We start from the raw sequence: 20,053 nt of genomic DNA, 5'->3' as shown, positions 1-20,053 counted from the left end.
CCCTTGTGTTCCTTTAGCTTGTTTATTCGTTTAAGTTTTAATTTCCGCAAAAAGTTACGTTTATTTCTACACCTACAATTCACCCCCCCTCTTGTAGTGTTCCTAGGGAAATAACAGGTTCAATAAGTTCCAATCAGATTTAATCAAGTCCAATAAATTAAATCAGGTCCAATAAATTCAGTTTCGTTAAGATTAGTTCAGTTCAGTTCATGATTTTACTTATTAAGGTAAAAAAAACATATCCTTAATGTAGCTCACTTAAACCCCAAAAAAAGAAAAAACAAAAATCATTTGACCGTTCTCATAGATTCACATTGGCTTGGCCTTTGGCAGGTGGCTTTGTACTTTCTCATTTCCCCCCTTAAAAAGAAAGAAGAAAATAATCCGATGAAAAATTGAAAACGACCGCAGTTATATTGGCGGGAAAGAAGGACAAGCTTGAAGAATCTTTAGTTTTTCGAAATTCACAGTAACAGGGAAAAAAAAGAGAGAGAAAAAGAGATGAGTTCTTCTCAAATGGATGGTGGTGTGTTGCCAGATTTAGTGTGTCAACTCGATAACGTTCAAGGCTTCGTTGATGCTCTCACTTCGGTTCGCTGGAAACGTCATCAGGTCTTCTTCTTAATTCCTTCATTTTTCTCTTTCTTCCGCGCTAAATTAGGGTTTCTTATAATCTTATAATATTTCACCTTCTTTGTTACTCCAGGATGCAGTAGTAGAATTGTCTGAACACGGCGTCGTTTTGATTGTAGAAGAGACTGGTTGTCTTCAAGCCAAAGTCTATCTTCAGAAAGAGGTTTTTTTTTAAATCTCAACTTTACATTACTCTCTCATTAACATCATTAATTTTATGTGTCTTGTGTATGACCTAATTTAATAGAATTCTAATTTAATTGGGATTTCTGCAGTTGTTTGTGAAATATGAGTATACTGCTGAAGGACGTCCTCGATTTGGGGTCAGTTTGGGGCTTTTGATTGACTCCCTTAATACCTTCTCGGTTCCTGGACACTCGAGCATGATCGAGCTCCAGTATCCGGGCCCTGATATGCAGCTTCTCCTCAAGTAAATGTCCTAATTTACTGCTTTGGTGCTTTCTGTCACTTATGACTACATTTTTTATCCCATGTGTAGCACTGTGCTTGTCCAATTTCATTGGATGGTTGTAGACTTGTAGGCCTCGTTGAATATGAGACTTAAGCGTTTCAAATAAGACTGAACATAGACTGAGTTTGGCTGTTGGATTGTCATTGTGATGATCTGTTTGATAGTCTCCCAACTTCGAGTGACATAGGTTATGGTTTGAAGTGGTGATGAACTTTTGGAAGAGAGTTTTTGACTTTGGGTAGTTTGGGATGAGGCGAATGAAGCTGAAGATATTTAAGTAGCATCATGTCAGGTTAATTAAAAGAAGGTACTACTAGAAGTTCATTTATATGGAAGTGAAATATATATGAATGGTGTGATATTGTGCTTCTTGAGTTCATCATGGATTTGGGCACAAGAAAAGTTCATATATTGGTTATAATCTTGCCCTTAGTTTGAAGTCCAGCTACAGTTTGCAGATGGAAATGGGGAAATGAAGGAGCTCAATGTGAAAGAATTGACTGGTTGCTTATGACAAAAAAGCGGTTGTTACTAAGATTTTACCCACAATGACTTCTCATTGTTGAATTTTACCAATTAGTCTAGAGAGCTCAAAGTTTGCTGATGTGCCAGCATTTCTATCTAGATTGTTCGAACTATCTCATTCTTTGATGCAGTTGTATCTTATTTACCCAGGTCTGTTGATTCACCGGATGCTTGCATATATGCGGAGATTAGAACAAGAATACCAGATACTATTTCGTGGGACTACAATTTTGAGCCTGTGGGCACCACTCCTTTAAGCTTTACAGTGAAGGTAAATTCATGGTCAAGATATGATGTTAGCTGTCTCATGTCTGTATGCAGTGTAGATGTGATGAATATTGATACTTTACTATCTTTGTGAAAATGTACTTGTTTCTATGTAATTCAGTCTTTATATTACAAGATTAAATTTAACCTATGCCTCTGAAATGGAATGGTGTTGGTAAATGATAAAAGAGGTGTTTGTTAGAAAAGTAAAGACATGATAGTATAAAAACTGTGTATGCATCCTTGACAACTTAACAGAATATCTGAGCTCCAAAAGTGGACATATGTTAGTTTGCTTCCAAAATTTTGTGATAGTGGATAGACATATAGACGCTTCTTTGTTGTATTCTTTCAATGTAATTTCAGATAAATCTATAAGTGGGACCATCTTGTATTCTTCTCTGATTTTGATCCTTGGATTGCAGCCAACTTGTATTAATAACTTCTGTATGACACATAGTCCTTTTTGGATATTATGATAAACTCATCCTATTTGCTTTCTTGAAGCATACTTAATTACTTATTATCTGTCCTAGCTCCATCTGAAGTGCCTAAATCTTGAGGAAGAAGAAGCATCCAACAGAGTTCCTTTGTTTTGATTGTATAATGATTTATGGATCATAATAATAGTGAATGTGTTGAACTTGAAGAAGGCTTAGTGGATGAAGTTTGTGTTTGGTGGTATCAATATAATGTTTTACAGATTTCCTAGCTTGAGCAAGTATTCTCCCTCTACCCTTTTTCGTGGTGTTCTGAGAGGAGGGCGAGGGGCGGAGAATCTGCTGTGATATAGCAAGCCTGTTACTTAGAATGGGGATGCTGAATGGGGTTCATGATATTCCAATTTTTATTTGTCTTGGCAGAAGGGTTGCTTGCCAACTGAGGTCTGAGCCACTCCGTAATCTTCCTAAATCCTAGCTGATCTGTGCAATTGTTATGGAGTCATTATATTGAAAAGAGGTGATGCCTAGGTGCCAAGTTAATGCATATTATAACTTGAAGTGCTAAAATGTTGTTTCAGTCTTTCAGAGGCACACATATATTCTAACCCCCGTGCATTTATGTAGTCTGCAGCTCTGAAAGAAGCCATAGATGATCTTGAATGGCCTGGGTCAAGTATCAAAATAACTTTACAACCAACTCCTCCTTCTGTTACCTTCAGAGGCGAAGGCCATGGTGATCTACAGGTTAGTACCGAGCTTTGATCATGACCCATAATCCTCATGGGTTTAAACATGCAGGAAGACACTAAAACGGCTTACTGTTCTGCAGGAAAAGAGTGTATATTTGAAATTACTACCTTTTTTGTTTATCTTCCATTTTTCCTTTAAGGGGGAGTAAGTCAATAAACCATTTGTTCTCCACATAATTTTAGGTGAATAGCCTAATTTAAAAGTATGTTCTTCTCTTAACCAGACTTTTGTGTAGTGTTGAAGTGAGTATTTTATGATCGTGATCTATCATGCTCATAGGTTTGAGGCTTTCCTTCTGTTTGCAGATAGACTTCATGTATTATGTGAACACTGATCTTTTGGCTGCTTTCACCTGTGATCGGGAAGTGTCTCATAGGTACATGCTAATGTCCTCTTAAATCTTAATCTGTCTGTTGAATTTTTTGGTTGCCATTGCACCCTATGAATCAATGCTGATGTTTTTTTTTTTGGAAATGAATCAATGCTGATTTTAATATTGATAGACAGGTACAAATATAAATTTCTGCGGGCAACAACGTCAAATGTACCAAGCAGTGTTGTCAAAGATAATCGTGGAAGCAAGATTACTGTTGGGAGAGGTGGAATATTAAAAGTTCAGCATCTGGTCTCCGTTGCAAGACCAGCGCACTTACACATCGATTCTGCAGGTTATCAACAACCTAGCCGGATAGCATACATAGAGTTCTTTGTCAAGCCAGAAGAAGTTGATGACTGATTGAATTCTGTTTAGGCCTTTTCAAGGGTTGATCACCTTCATTCACCATAAGTATCCAGATTACTCTCTTAAGGTCGTTCTAGTTATTTGCCACACTTTATTTGCTAACTATTACTCTCTATTGTGTCCTTTACCTATTCACCCAATTTATTTCTCTAAAATTTGTGTCAAATAGTTACTCAAACAGTTAACTTCAATTAACTTGTCAATATGTAGTATGAAATATACATATGTTTCTTACATAATGTAAACCGTCTATTATATTTTTAATTCAATTAGTTTTTTGAATTATCTTTTAAAAATCTAATTTGAAAGAATTAACTTATAGTCATTAGATTCCACATACCTGACTCTATTATCTTGCAAGTCATTTTGATGCTTGAGATCATATATGAGAACAAACAGCAGACACCTTTTTATGATTCTATACAAGCTTGACTGTGTAATATTCACTTCTAATCATATTCCACATACGACCAAATCTAAGAATGAAACACACAAGAGTTTGGTGGTTCAGAAGCATACATGGTGATAAATATAGCATAGACATTCTGGCATAAATCTCAAATTTGCAGCTTCTCCCAATATAAGAAGATACAGGCCCATATACAATAGTTTACGTTGCTGCACTTCTTGTTAAACCCATACCTCACTGGACTCATTCAGCAAAGCCCTCATTTCAGAGTGACCAAGAATGACCCGTAGAACTTCCAGGTCAGCAAGCATCCCCGCACTACAAAAACAAAATCACCAATATAGAACACATATATACAGTTCAAACTTCAAACACACATTTGAATAATTAAAAATTTATGAGAAGTAGCTGCTTTAACGAACTCAAAGAAGCTCCTAAGTAGCAAGTCTCTATATATGTAAATGAAAAAATTACGATACCATAACAATTAGAAAAATAAATAACTCCGTAAAGCAACAATTTATCAACCAATTGATAAAATTTAAGATAGCATCATTCACAAGAAGATAAAAGAAATTCAACACTAGTTTCTAAAGAGAAATGAGACAAAATAAATTAGAGAACTTTTTTCATGATTCTCATTTCTTGTATCAGTATTCTTTTCCTTTTGTGAGTGTTTTTCTCCTGCCTTTACAAACAAAAAGGGGCAGCTATTTATAGCTTAGATCATCCTAGGGATCTACCGTAAAACCTAGTAAAGGAAAATACTAGGAAATAGCTGAAATATGCCAGCATCATAAAAGGACAAAACAAAAATACAGCTGTAATCTGTCTCATGACAACAGCTTATTTCTAGAAGAAACTAGAACATTTTCTCCTAATGATAAGGAGTGATCAAGACAATGATTGCCAAAAGATCACTTGAGGTGATGGTCACAAAACGTGTGTGTGCACCTCTAGCAGTATAGCACCATATTTTCTTCACACCCCATCATGATGGAGCTTGGGATATGTCACAAGACCCAGCTTGAATGATAGATGATGGTGCTGCTATTTAGGGAGACTTTTAGTCATCGGGTCTGCAAGTTGAGATTGAGAAGGAACATGGGTAGGGATGGCAATGGGGCGGGTCTGGGTCGGGTCCACCTGGACCCAGACCCAGACCCGTTTATTTTTCACAGACCCAGACCCGTTGGGTCTAGATTTTTCAGACCCAGACCCAGACCCGCTGGGTCTAGCGGGTCCATGGGTCCTTACTGGGTCCTAAATGGGTCCTTCTTAGTTTTAAGTTTTCATCACATTTTTAAATATATGTAATTAAAAATTTTCCCCCTAATATATATAGGTTCTTGTATCCATGGTTAAAGCATTCTCTAAATAAAATTTTAAGAATTAACTGATAAAATATCAAAATGTTACAACTTATAAAGTTAATGTCTCTCATAAAATTTTAGAGTTTAGGTAAAAAAAAAATTTCTAATATGTAAATGGGTCCGCGGGGCGGGTCTGGGTCTAGCATATGTGGACCCGGACCCAAACCCGACCCACGCTCTCCAGAACCTAGACCCGACCCAGACCCATTGGGTCTAAAATTTCTAGACCCAGACCCTTATAAATGGGTCGGGTCCTAGCGGGTCTGGGTCGGGTCCATGACCCATTGCCATCCCTAAACATGGGCAGTGCATAGGAACCCTGCTTCAATGTTCTCCCTAACATAGTGACAATCAATGCTTAAATGCTTTTTTTCTTTCATGGAACACTGGGTTTGCAGCTATGTGTTGTGCTGCTCTATTGTCACAATATATAGAGTAATTGGTTTAGGAATAGAACAACCTAAATCTTCCAGAACACCTTCAATCCAAACAATTTCATTGGTGGTCTTGGACATGCTTCTATACTCTGATTCAGCTGATGATTTTGAAACAGTCTGTTGCTTCTTGGTTTTCCATGAGACCAAACAGCCTCCTAGGAAGACACAATATCCTGTGAGAGATCTCCTAGAGAAGATGCAAGATCCCCAGTCAGCATCACAATAGGTTTGTAATGTCAATGAGCCTGTAGCCGGGTAGAAGAGGCCCCAATCAATTGTTCTTTTGAGGTATCTAACAATATGTATAGCTGCATCCAGGTGAGGCTTTCTTGGACAATTCATGAACTGGCTCAATTGTTGAACACTGAATGAAATATCAGGTCTTGTAAGATTGAGGTAGAGCAATTTACCAATCAACCTTCTATAGACATCAGGATCTTCCAAGGCTTCTCCTTCTTCTGTTGAAAGCTTCAAACCATGAGGAAGAGGTGTAAGAGCTGTTTTACAGTCCATCATCCCAGTGTTGGAGAGAATATCAAAGACATATTTTATTTGATTTAAAAGAGTTCCTACAGCATTTTTGGAGACTTCGGTACCTAGAAAGTATATGAGCTCCCCTAAGTCTTTGATGGTGAAGGCTTTGTGCAAAGCTTCCTTAAGATTGTCAATAGCCTCATTATCATCCCCTGTGAGCAGTAGGTCATCAACATAGACCAATATGAAAGCTTTCTTGCCATTGTTAGTCTTAGAGAAAAGAGAATAATCTCTTTTAGACTGTTCATAGCCGAGTTGCAGCAAGAAAGCCTTTAGTCCAACATTCCAAGCCCTTGAAGCTTGTTTTAAACCATATAAGCTTCTTTTGAGCTTACAAACTTTGCCTTCTGAGACTGAATAGCCTTGAGGAGGTTTCAAATACACCTCTTCATCAAGGTATCCATGTAAAAACGCGTTGTTAATATCAACAAGATGCAAATTCCAGGTTTGAAGAGTGGCAAGTGCTATTAATACTCTCACTGTTGTAAATTTGCAACAGGTGAGAATGTATATTTATAGTCTTTGCCTTTGATTTGCTTGTCCCCCTGGCCACTAATCTAGCCTTCAATCTCTCAACACTTCCATTAGGTTTATGCTTTACCTTATAAACCCATTTAGATGTAGAGCTTTATCGCCTGAAGGCAGATCAATGACTTCCCAGGTATTGTTGTGTTCAAGAGCTTGTAGTTCCAGCTAGGGGTGTGCAAAAATAACCGATCCGAAATATCCGATCGGAAAATCCACCGATCCAATCCGAAATTTCGGATATCCGATCCGATTTTAAGATTTTGGATATTTCGGATCGGGTATCCGGAAAAAAATTCAGGTTTTCGAATCGGATACGGATCGGGATTTTTCAAAAATTTCAACGGACCCGATCCGAAAATCTGGTGATTCGATCCGAAAACCCGGTGATCCGATCCGAAAAGTTCGGATATTCGAAAATTCTGGATTGGATTTGGATCGCAATTTCCATGATTCGAAATTTTCGGATCGGATTCGACCCGATATCCGACATTGAACACCCCTTGTTCCAGCTGCATGGCATCCTGCCACCCTTGATATTGAACAGCTTGATTGTAAGTGTCAGGCTCAACAAGTTTCATTACATTATGCATGCCACTAATGTAGTCAGGAGAATAATGTTGCATTTCCTTTACTCCATGCACATTGAAAGAGCCAGAGAGATCATGATCTTCATTTTGCTGGGTTATAACTGGAAGTTGATGAATGTAATCATCACATTTTCGTGGTATGGATCGTGCTCTAGCTGTTCTTTTTGGAATGGGTAAGCTGGTGGAAGGAACATTTGTTTCAAGATGTTGTCGAGAGTCACCAGTAGGTTCAGAAATTCCTGGAGAACTTTCTTCTTCAAGTTGAGGTTGATGAGATTGTGTTGTGGGTGTTTGAATCAACCCTGCATTGTCTTCCTGATTAATGATATCAGATTGCATCATATCATCATCATTCATTTCAGAGAAAGGATGAAATGAAATCTAGTGCTGAACTTGTTAAGTGATATCATTTTCAGCTTTAAGGAAAGGAAATATCCCTTCCTTAAAAACTACATCTCGATTGAGATATATTTTTCCGTTTTTCAAATCAAAGAGTTTATAACCCTTTTGATTACAAGGATATCCAAGCAAAACAGACCTCAAGCCTTTTTCTTCAAATTTATCTGTTTTCTTTGCTGTTGCACTTCCATAACAGAGACAACCAATAATCCTTAAATGATCATAGGTAGGTTTTTTTTTCATTAACCTTTGATATGGAGTTAGCCATCCTAAAACAGAAGAATGGAGTAAGTTTATGATATGGGTAGCAACAAGGATGCATTCTCCCCATAGATAGTTAGGAAGACCAGCATGGATTTTTAGAGCTCTTACAGTTTCTAAAAGGAACTTGTGCTTCCTTTCTACCCTACCATTTTGTTGAGGAACCCCTGCAATACTCCTTTGGTGCACTATTCCTCTTTCTCCCAAAATTTTCCCACACCCTTCTTGGAAAATTTCAGTTCCGTTATCACTCCTCAAAACTTTAACTCTTTTATTAAACTGGTTTTCAATGTAAGCAAGGAATTTGACCAAAGTTCCTTTAACTTGTTCCTTGTTAGAAAGAAGAAAGGTCCATGTTGTTTTACTATAATCATCAACAATTGTGAGGAAATAAGAAGCTCCTGTTATTGTTTGAACCTTGTAAGGTCTCCATAAGTCAACATGCATCATATCAAAGATGGATTCAGGAATGGATTTGCTAAGGTTAAGAGGAAGTCTATGATGCTTAGACACACAACAAGTATCATAAAAATACTCTTTGATTCCTTTGCAGCTACAAAAGCTTAAATGTCTCATTTTGGAAAGAGATACATGACCTAATCTTTCATGAATTAAACTTAAGCTTTCAGCACTATTACAAACATGCTTTGATTCTCCTACAACAGAACAAAGTTCTTCCTTATTCTTCCTTTTGTGTTCCATCACAAAGATATAGACTCCTTCATCTTTTTTGCCTTTTCCCAATTTTTCTTCAGAGTAGTGGTCCTTTATAAGGCAACCATTTTCATCAAAAACTACTCTGATTTTAGTTCCTTCAGTTAATTTACTTATTGACATAAGATTATGCCTAAAACCAAGGACAACAAGCACCTTTTCAAGCATAATTTTATCACTTATTTTAACAAACCCAGCTTCCTTAACAATTTTAACTGTACCATCAGGAAGTCCCACTTTTACAGTTTTTTTAGTATATATGAAGAGGAAAACAAACTTCTATCACCTATCATGTGATCAGAAGCCCCAGTGTCAACAATCCATCTTCTATTCCCCAATTTTTCACTATAACATGCAAGTTTAGAGGAGTATATATTCTTTACCTGCAAAGTTACTGCTATGCTGCTTCTCATTCAAAGCTTTCATCATTTCTTGGATAAGATTGTTGATGAGATAAACATCAACCTTGTTTCCACTTGCCTCTCCTACTTCATAGTTCCTCTCAAGTGGTGTGTCACAACTTCCTTCTTGCTGCACCTTGCTCACATTCATAGCAGTCTTCTGATTGTTCCTAGGCTTTTTGTACCATTCCGGGTAGCCTACAATCTTGAAACATTCCTCCTTAACATGACCCTTCATGAAACACTGTTCACATTTCTTCTTCAACTTTGCTTCCTTCATATCCTTTCTTTGTTGCCAATTTCCTGGTTGCACTCTTACAGTTAGAGCACTTGCTTCTTCAACATTTGGCATCTGCCCTGCAATCTGCTTATGTTTTTCTTGTTGTTGAACAAGATGGAACACCCTACTTACAGATGGCAAGGGGTCCACAGCCAAGATGTTAGTCTTCATGTTCTCATACCCTTCATTGAGAGGCATGAGAAATTGTATCAGTTTGTTTAAAGCATCAGCCTTGTCCAGCTTCTTTAAAATATCGCATTTGCAGGTTGCCATGATTCCACAAGTACACTCAGGTGTGCCTTCAATGGATGATATTTCATCCCATAATTGCTTGAGTTTACTAGTAAAACTCAGCAATGCTCTTGTTTTCCTGACTTAGATCACTCAGTTCCTTCTTGAGCTGAAATAAAAGAGGAGCATTAGTTTGCTCATATCTCTCTTTTAATTCATCCCATAGATCTTTAGCACTTTTGACATACATCATACTTGCTCCTATGTCAGTGTTCATAGAAGCAAATATCGAACATCTCACCATTGCATCATTTCCTTCCCATTTGTTGTAATCAGTTGTATTTTCTTTTGGTTTCACAATGTCTCCATTAATGAAACCAAGTTTGTTCTTGGCTCCTAAGGCCATTCTCACGCTTCTTGTCTAGTTTAGATAATTATTGCCTGAGAAAACAATACTACCTAACTGGTTTGTTGATAGATCAGAGAAAGCTAAGAAATAAGGATCTGCATACCCAATGTGAGCATCAGATTTTTCTTTTCCTGCTCATGACATTTTCTCTTAACAAGAGAAAAAAAAATTTAGTTTTCGTAATAGAGGATACTCTCCTGCTCTGATATCATAAAGAGAAATGAGACAAAATAAATTAGAGAACTTTTCTCATGATTCTCATTTCTTGTATTAGTATTCTTTTCCTTTTGTGAGTGTTTTTCTCCTTCCTTTACAAACAAAAGGGGGCAGCTATTTATAGCTTAGATCATCCTAGGGATCTACACTAAAACCTAGTAAAGGAAAATACTAGGAAAGAGCTAAAATATACCAACATCATAAAATGACAAAACAAAAATACAGTTGTAATCTGTCTCATGACAACAGCTTATTTCTAGAAGAAACTAGAACATTTTCTCCTAATGATAAGGAGTGATCAAGGCAATGATTGCCAAAAGATCACATGAGGTGATGGTCATAGAACGTGTGTGCACCTCTAGCAACATAACATCCTATTTTCTTCAGTTTCTTAATCATACCTGGATAGCATCAAAACAATAATCAACATCAAAAGACCCAGAAGCTTAAATAATAAAAAAAGGGAAATAAATCCGATCCCAAATCAAATGGCCCAAATAACTAAGACTTAGAAAATAGAAAGTTGAAAACTTTATGATATTGGAAAGAGAGAGAAGGAAAACAATACCATGTCAGTTGATTCTTTGGAATTCGAAATAGTGTAAGCGGACATCAACCATATACAATATCGTTATTGGTGCCGAGGAAGTGAAGCCAAGTTGTCAATAGTGTCGGAGGGTGAGGAGAGAAAGAGTTGCTACCAAAAAATTCTAAATCTAGTGATTATCGATTTTGCGAAAGAGGAAAAAGACGAGCCGATGTTTTTGAAGGAATCCATTGATGAACTTGTAAAATAGGAAACTTAGAAAAAAACTTCGAGTTCTTATCGTCTTCTTCATTGATCAGCTCATCGACGTGCTCTTCTTTATCTGATGTATTGGAAGTGTTGCGAACCCTCGCTGGCGAAGAAGGACGAGAGGAGAGAGATGATGCTTTGACTGGTTTGCAATTAAAGGGAGGGAGGAGAGAGAAATGGGGTTCAATTTAGTGTTGCTCAAAATGCTGGAAATGGGGATGGGAGGAGGTTAAGGACTGCGGTTAGCCCAAAAACCGCAGCCTTTAACGTAAAGATTGCTGCAGCCCTTAACATTAAAGGTTGCCCTTGGTGTTATAAAGTTTTTTCCTGTAGTGTACATTGACAAAGTTGTGCGCGACTTTACTAAAAGATGGTTGCAATCTCCATTTGTTTATAAGCATGCTACAATATATGATCTTAACAACATCACATCTGAAAATTCTCCAAAATTTGACATGTACGGGAATGAATTTGGACTAGGGAAACCAATAGCAGTTTGTAATGGTAAAGCCAAGAAATCTGTAGGAGTAGTGAACATATATCCGGGATACGGAGGTGGTAGCGTGGACCTGGAGATATGTCTACTACTTGATTCGATGAGTGTTCTTAAATCACACTAGGAGCTTATTGCCGCAGTCCTGTTACATTAGCTTGTTAAGCATTATGTATCATTGAAATTTTAGGCTTTCTCGGGTTCTAGCTATTTTCGAGCTTAATTAGCATCAAGCATGGGATGGGTTTCTATGCTTCATAGGTTAAGAATAATATCGAATTATCTGATCTTGTGCTAAAAGAGAGTGATCCTAATGTGCCATCATTTGTATCACTTTTAGATGTGCGTGTCAATTGTCATGTGTGTAAGATGCAGTATTCAAGAGAAGTTTGATATATATTTAACAGGTAGAGTGTTAGATACAAGTTTTTGTGCAACAAATGTTGTTTGTGTATATAACAAATATTGTTTGTGTATGTAAAAATATTGTTTGTTTTTCGTATAACAAACAAGAGGAAAAAACACACAAACAATATATTTACATACACAAACAATGTATATCATTTACAAAAATAACATTTGTTACACGAAAATTTGTATCTAACACATCTACCTGTTAGATGTTTATCATTCCTCGTATTCAAGATGTTCTTGGTCTCTCAATGTACCTTTTGAAAATTGTAATTTTTATGAATTATAATTTATAATAATAATAATATATATTAATAATCAAAGTTTTATCTTGGCAAACATACTAGTCAAAATGGCTCAACAAATATTTATAGAGCAAAGCTTTGTAACAATATACAGTAATAGGGGTTTTTAGCGTGTTTTGTTTCCAGTTTTTCATAAACTAAACACATAACTACAACTAAAAATCCATATTCATTAGCTTCATAATAAAAAAAGTAAAGTTTACGTAAAAAATGTGTTTGCAAAAACAATCTTAAAAGTCTTAGGGTACAATGATATTATAACACAAATTTCCTATCAAATAGAAGAAATTTTGGTCAAATAAGACGGGATAAAATAGGTTTTGCTTATAAATAGTTATATTTAATATGTTTTCTGGGGGGATTGTTATATTTGGTTAATCATTGCAATAAGATTTGAACTTGTAACCTTTTGCTATTATACATGACACAATTACCATCTCAACCAACTTTTAATCATGCTTTAAGTATCCACATTATTATATTTGTACTTTTTTAATGTTGAGTTTTCCTTAATCAGTCTGTTTTTTGTGCAACACGCCACACGGAAAGGAAACACTGTGGCTGGCGCGTCCCAATCAAACAAAACAATAAAATCCAGAAATCCATTGAACATAAAATTAGCGACATCTTTCTGAGTTTTTCAACAAACTCAACTTCCTCAACAATGGAGACGACAATCGCCGTTTTAGACCTCGAGAGCGGTGTAATTGACGCGATTTTCGAGGCCGAGTAAGAGGTCGAGGTTGCGAAGCCCGACATCAGCGTCAATGGCGAGACGAAGGAGAAGCCGTGACGTGCGAGAGAGATGTCGATGTTAGCGATGGTGGTGGTTTTGCCGACGCCGCCTTTATGGCCAGAGGTAATGATGACGACGTGTGAGGTGGAGCCTGCGAGTTGGGGTTTTCGATTGTATTGGAGGATTGATTTTGATGGGTTTATAATTATGGCTGTGGAGGATTGATTTGCCAAGGTAGGGTTAAAGGAGTTGGATGTGGAAATGGAAGGAGAGATAGTGGAGGTGGGAGAAGGAGCTTTCAGGGATAGCATTGCTACACAACTTCACAAGAAGAAGAAAAGATGGAAATTTACAAATGGGAGCTCATTTTTTAAGGGGTGGATAAAGGGAAGAATATGAGTTTTGTGCCACCGCTAAATTGCAGATTTAGGTATTTTTAGGGTTAATTTGATTGGGAATTATATTTGTAGTCCTGGAAAATTTCCGCTCCGTTTCAGCCATAGCTAGGGTTTCGAAGGTTTGTTTGTTGGTTTCTCTCTCTTCGACTTCAAAAACTACAGAGAAGGAAGAAGGAGAGAGAGAGGGGGTGGGGGGAAGAGGAGAGAGAGGGGAAAAAGTAACCTCTAATTCAGTAAAAGTAACCTCTTATAATGACACTCACAAGTAAAAGTAACCTCTTATAATTACAAAAAGTAACCCCTATTCACTGTAGAAGTAACTCTTTATAATTACAAAAGTAACCCCTTATAATTACAAAAAGTAACCTCTATTTACTGTAGAAGTAACCCCTTATAATTAAAAAATAACCCTTAATTTCAATAAAAGTAACCCCTTATAATTACAAAAGTAGCACCTACTTTTAGTAGAAGTTACTCCTTAACATTACAAAAAGTAACCCTTGGTCTAATTATAGTAAAAGTAACCCCTAGTTATAGTAAAAGTAATCCTCTTATAGTTACAAAAAGTAACTTATACTTTCAGTAAAAGTAACCCATATTTATAGTAAAAGTAACCCCCTACTTATTAAAAAAGTAACCCCCTTATAGTTACAAAAAGTAACCTATACTTTCAGTAAAAGTAACCCATTGGCATTATAAAAGTAATCCCTAGTGTCAGTAAAATAACCCCTTAGCATTCGATAAAGTAATCTCTAATTCACTAAAAGTAACACCTTAGCATTGAAAAGCAACGCGTTTTACTTTTTATGAATAAATAAGATTACTTTAATATATAATGAGGATACTTTTTATGAACTATTAATGGATTACTTGTACCTTTCTTATGATTACTTTCTATAAACATTTCAAGCTATTATATAATAATTAGAGTTACTTTTGCGAACATATGAGGTTACTCGAACAAATAAATAAGGTTACTCAAATATGTAATTAGGGTTACTTTTTATTAACTAATGAGGTTATTTTTATAATATAATGGGTCATTTGAAAATATATATGAGGGTTACTTGTAGAATAAATGGGTTACTCGTATGATAAAATAAGGGTACAAATAATAATAGTTACTTATTATGAAGTAATGGGTTCCTCGTATCATAAAATAAGGTTACAAATAATAAGGGTTACACGTACATTCAGATAGGGCTTTGGCTTTTTTTAAAGGGGACACAAGCATCATTATAAGGCCTAGCTTGGATTTATTATTAGCTGGTCACGTCCTTATTTATCAATATGTTGATGGTAAAATTCTAGAAGAAATAAGAGGAGAGAGAAAATGAGGCAAAAAAATAGGAAAAATGAGAGAGACATCAAAGAGAAAAAAAAAAGAAAAAAATTTGAGAGAAAGAGGGGGAGGGGGGGGGCGGGCGTGATAGAAGGGGGGGGGGGTTGAGAGAAAAGGGTGGTGGTGGCCACACCATTAGTTGAAGACTTGAAGGTGTGGCCCGCTCAGGGCCGACCATTGACCTGTGCAAACAGATCAATAGAACAGGGCCTCAGAATTTTGAGGGCCCATACATTTGAAGCCCAGCCTTTTGAACAATGATTGTACTGCATCGCAGCTTTGCTTTATCTTTCTGTATTGTTTCTCTAGCGAGTCTAGTCCCCGGTAAATGCATAATTTACTCGTTCACAGCTTGTAACACTTGAGCAATTAATGCCTCGATGTTGGTAATTGGGTCACTTTAATTTTGTTAATTTATTAGGGTGCAATCTTTAATTATGTTAATTACGTATGACAAATATTTACTCATCTTTGACCTTTCATTCCCCTTTCCAAATATGATTTTCGTAAATTGCTGCCACCAAATCCTTTGATTAGTTCCTTTTTTATAGTTTTATTCATAGAAATGATTGTGCTTTTCTTTGTTATCATCCCAAATCTAAATAAGTCTCCAATTACTTGCAATTACGGAATTCTCAGCACCACAACAGTCGGTTGAGTAACGTATGTGTTGTATCAATGTATGCTTGGTTAGTGTGCTCTTGTTCACCCATATTGATTTCTATTTCTATATACTTTTTTTTTCAGTATTATTTGACTTGCTCATTTCATTTTTTTGCTTCACCTTTAGCCTTTGAAATGCTGTTTTTCAATGAATTCTTATTATTAATGAATGCTTTTGTTTTTATATTATCAATTTAAGGACTTCGTATTGTGTTGAATGAGCTGAGAATGTTTCTAGGTATTGTAAACATATAATTCTGCCATGATGTGAGGACACTATTGCTTTCATGGTTACAACGAAAAAAAATCGAGAACTTTTAAAAAACTTCTAATTTTTTTCCATCACTTTATAGGGGCTCGCTTGATTAATCGTACAGGGCCTCTAAAATGTATGGGACGGCCCTGGGCCCGCTTCATATAAAAGTTTGTGTTCCTTAATATATATTTTAGTGGGAATGGAAAAAAATAGGGAAATTCTATATGGTGACCCTCAACTTTTTTAAATTCTATTTGGTATTCCTCTATTTGGTAACCCTCTACTCTATTTTTTTAATTTTATTTAACCTTATTGTATTTTAAAATCATTTTTTAATTTAAAAACTGATTTTTCAATAACAAAAAACTGATTTTGAAATTTTTTAAAAATACCCAAATCCTCCCCCACCATTACCACCCATCCCACCCTCTTTTCCCCTCCCTTACCCCGCGACCACCGCAAAAGAGGCCACCCTCCCCTTCCCTTCTCCATTTTCGGCGCCCGCTCCATGTTCCGGTGACCCTCCCTTTCCCTTCTCCATTTCCGGCACCCCTCCATGTTTCCGGCGTCCCTTCCCTTCCTCCATTTTCGGCGCCCCTCCCTCCCTGTTTCCGCACCCTCTCCCTTCCCTTCTCCATTTCCGCTCCTCCCTTATCGAAAACAATCCCCTCCCAGAATCCATTCGATCTCTTTCCCTACTCCTGCAAAACCACCTCGACAAAACCGATTTCCCTAGAACCTTAACCTACAGGAAAAGCGAAAATGGAGTAGGGAGTTGGGGAGGGGGTCGAAATTGGGGACGGGGTAGGGAGTTGGGGTGGCCGAGGTCGAAAATGGAGAAGGGAAGAGGAGGGGGCGCCGAAAACAGGGAAGGGGAACCGGAAATGGAGAAGGGAAGGGGAGGGGACGACGGAAACAGGGCTGGGGCACTGGAAATGGAGAAGGGAAGAGGAGGGGTCGCCGGAAATGGAGAAGGGAAAGGGAGGAGGCGTCGGAAATGGAGAAGGGAAGGGGAGGGGTGCCGGAAATGGAGAAGGGAAGGGGAGGGTTTGTCGGAAACATGGAGGAGGGCCGGAAATGGAGAAGGGAAGGGGAGGGGTCGCCGGAATTTGTTGTGGTCACAGGCTAAGGGAGGGGAAAGGAGGGTGGGATGGGTGGTAATGGTGGGGGAGGATTTGGGTTTTTTTTTTTTAAATTTCAAAATCAGTTTTTTGTAATTCAAAAATCAGTTTTTAAATTAAAAAATAATTTTAAAATACAATAAGGTTAAATAAAATTAAAAAAATATAGTAGAGGGTTACCAAATAGAGGAAAGATAAAAATTGTCTACCAAATAGAATTTAAAAAAGTTGAGGGTCACCATATAGAATTTCCCAAAAAAATATCAAGTTTGGAAAGACAATACCAACTCGAGACAAAGGCCGGACCCAAATACTAGTTAGGGTTTCAAATTAACCGCGATAGAGGGCACATGTGTCGTCTCAACTCTGCAGCAAAAGCCGATGGATTTGCTTAATTATGAGTTGTTAAATGAAAGTGGAAAAATAAAAATATCCGCTAATTCGGATCGGGGTTTTGAACCCGACGTGAATCGAACACGCAACCTTCTGATCTGGAGTCAGACGCGCTACCATTGCGCCACGGATCCTCTTGTTGATACTTAATCAATTAAAACTATGATTACAACAGCGAACAGTATATGGCTATCAACTTTATATCACAAAACAAATAGACATGCGAACGGTTTATAGCGATGAAATGTTGGAAGGGAACATTTAGATAAGCGAGCTTAGAGTTACAAAAAAGACGAGAAAAGAACAAGAAGAAAATATTCTGGATCAAACTTAGAGCCTAGAGGAATAAGGTTGCCTTCTAAATTCTAACTCTAGTATCACCTGGATTTCTCAAAGATCCTGCTTTATAGGCTATAATAATGAGTTTAGCACAGACCTGATCCTTTCTTGTAGTGAGTTACAAATGACACAAGAGGTGTTCTTCGTCTCACATCGTCACAACGAAGAGAGTAATATTCCTTGTTTTGAGATAAAAGTTTAAGGCTTACGTGTTGTGTTGATACAAAGGAGAGATAGATGGTTGGCATCTCCCTTGACAGGGATGGAATAGCTTTAGTGGGGTTAGGTTCAATGGTGGTTGGGCTAGGTTAGTGGTGGTGGGGCTGGGTTATATGATTAGTGGTGCTTGGTGGTGGGGTTGGGTTAATGGTGGTAAGTGGTGAGGTTGGGTTAGTGGTGTTAATTAATCATAGGAAAAAAAAGGAAAAAAAAATTAATTACAATAAATCGGCTGCAACAAAAGTCCCCTGTCCTAATATTGGTTTAAATAATATAAAGGTTGTATTAACTCTGGATTATCAAATGGTTGGCTTAAATGTGGAAGATCGGGTAAAGGTTGGCTTATTTTTGTCAATTTTTCCTATACAATAAAAAAAAAAGGATAAATACAGCATCTAAAATTATGTTTAACTTAACCATGGTTAATTTAAATTTTTTTAATTAAAAAAAAAATCTCGTACACAGGGATGCAGCAATGCAGTAAAATACGTTACCATAAGTACTTGTGCACACAAGCCAACGTGTCACATTTATTTATAAAGTTGGATGTGTTAGGGTTGGAAAAAATTCTGAAATGGGCCTATCGCATCCCCCTAACATAATTGCCGGCGCATAAAGTTTTCGTGTTAGGTTATCTCTATTATATAAGCCAAGGGAGGAGGTGTGGTGTCCTCTTTTGAAGTGACTAAAATACCCTTAATGATTTAATTAATGGAATAAAAAAATTACAAAAGCAAATCATTTAAAAATTCTCATTCCAACTTGCCATTTAAAACAAGTTTAAAATGGTATATGCATCAAATACTTCAATCAAAAATTAAATGGACAAAATGTTTATACCTTATAAAAAAAGATGGCATACATATATAACGTGCACATGAAAAGTCTGAACATTCACTACCTTTGATACTCTTTAATTCAGTTAAACCAACTCATTATTTTTGTTCTTTCTGTTCAATATTCATTCACAAAAAATTAATGCTAACAATCACTCACAACCTTTTTATTTTTTTACATCAGCGAATTAATATATCTAAATTAATCTAACTATTAAATTTTTCACATTTAAGTTTAATCATAAATAAAGTACGAATGGAGTATCTAATAGAATAACAAATTTTGAAATTAACGCACGCATCGCGTGCATATGAAGGCTAGTATTATATGTTTGATGCGGTAGTGGTATGGCGGCAATGGGGTCGTTAATCATAGATGACCCCCCTATAAGGGGGTCATTTGTCATAGATGACCCCGTATAAGGGGGTCATTTGTCATAGATGAGCCCTCCAAAGCGGGGTCATTTGTCATAGATGATCCCCCCAAAAGGAGGTCATTTGTCATAGATGACCCCCCAAAGGGTAGGTTAGTCTTTTAAGATGTTTTGCTATACTTTGTTTTTTTTTTTTTTTTTTTTTTTTGCTGCTGTATATAGCATACCTCTATTATAAATCGGCACACTCGGTCACTCCCGCAAACTCTCGGACTATTCGTAAAAAAGATGTAGAGTTTTGAAATATTCACATATCTTATGTGATTGTATTTTTTGTCCACCATACAACAACAAAAGTTATAATATAATATGTTACTGACATCTTTTATATGTATATTGATAATATCAACTTTATAAGTTTTTTATAAAATACAAAATCAAAGACATTAATGATTGTAGTTTTTGTTTTTCAATGTCAAACATTATAGTGACGTGACAATGGCACAGCTATTTTTTTTTTGAAAGGAAGCATGGGAAGCATATTATTAAGTAATATCAAGTTCCTCCAACGTTATCAAACTTTGGGGAAAATGTTCACTACAAATGATTTCACCATCAATGTTAACTTCCCATTGCGCCACAAGATGGGCATTCGTATTCCCAACCCTCCTAATATGAGAACAACAAAAAGCATTAACAGATAAACTAGTATTAATAATCTCTTGATAGAATAAGAAAATAGGAGATCCACCCGTGGCCT

General features: G+C 36.7%; 1 protein-coding gene and 2 non-coding genes across 3 annotated transcripts; 2 read left to right on the top strand and 1 right to left on the bottom strand.

Annotated features, from left to right (window-relative positions):
* LOC104893006 (hypothetical protein) lies at positions 1-4,101 on the top strand. Its single transcript, XM_010679038.4, has 7 exons — positions 1-612; positions 707-796; positions 909-1,063; positions 1,781-1,901; positions 2,965-3,084; positions 3,396-3,466; positions 3,598-4,101. The coding sequence occupies exons 1-7, from the start codon at positions 502-504 to the stop codon at positions 3,824-3,826; spliced, it is 897 nt and encodes a 298-aa protein (XP_010677340.2). The 5' UTR covers positions 1-501; the 3' UTR covers positions 3,827-4,101.
* Positions 4,102-17,587: 13,486 nt separating this feature from the next.
* Positions 17,588-17,659, bottom strand: TRNAW-CCA (transfer RNA tryptophan (anticodon CCA)). Its single transcript has one exon. It is a non-coding gene; the product is annotated as a tRNA-Trp (tRNA).
* Positions 17,660-18,078: 419 nt separating this feature from the next.
* LOC125498098 (U6atac minor spliceosomal RNA) lies at positions 18,079-18,139 on the top strand. The gene has a single exon (XR_007274864.1). It is a non-coding gene; the product is annotated as a U6atac minor spliceosomal RNA (small nuclear RNA).
* Positions 18,140-20,053: the final 1,914 nt, after the last annotated feature.

Source organism: Beta vulgaris, chromosome 5, assembly GCF_026745355.1.
Source record: "Beta vulgaris subsp. vulgaris cultivar EL10 chromosome 5, EL10.2, whole genome shotgun sequence".
Taxonomy (NCBI): Eukaryota; Viridiplantae; Streptophyta; class Magnoliopsida; order Caryophyllales; family Amaranthaceae; genus Beta; species Beta vulgaris.
This window is presented reverse-complemented; position numbering and strand designations above follow the sequence as displayed.

Excerpts from the sequence above, each read along its gene's own strand:
- LOC104893006 (XM_010679038.4), top strand. The coding sequence starts at position 502 with ATGAGTTCTTCTCAAATGGATGGTGGTGTGTTGCCAGATTTAGTGTGT. Across the intron at positions 1,902-2,964 it reads CTTTAAGCTTTACAGTGAAG|TCTGCAGCTCTGAAAGAAGC; the intron begins GTAAATTCATGG and ends GCATTTATGTAG. Across the intron at positions 3,467-3,597 it reads GATCGGGAAGTGTCTCATAG|GTACAAATATAAATTTCTGC; the intron begins GTACATGCTAAT and ends ATTGATAGACAG.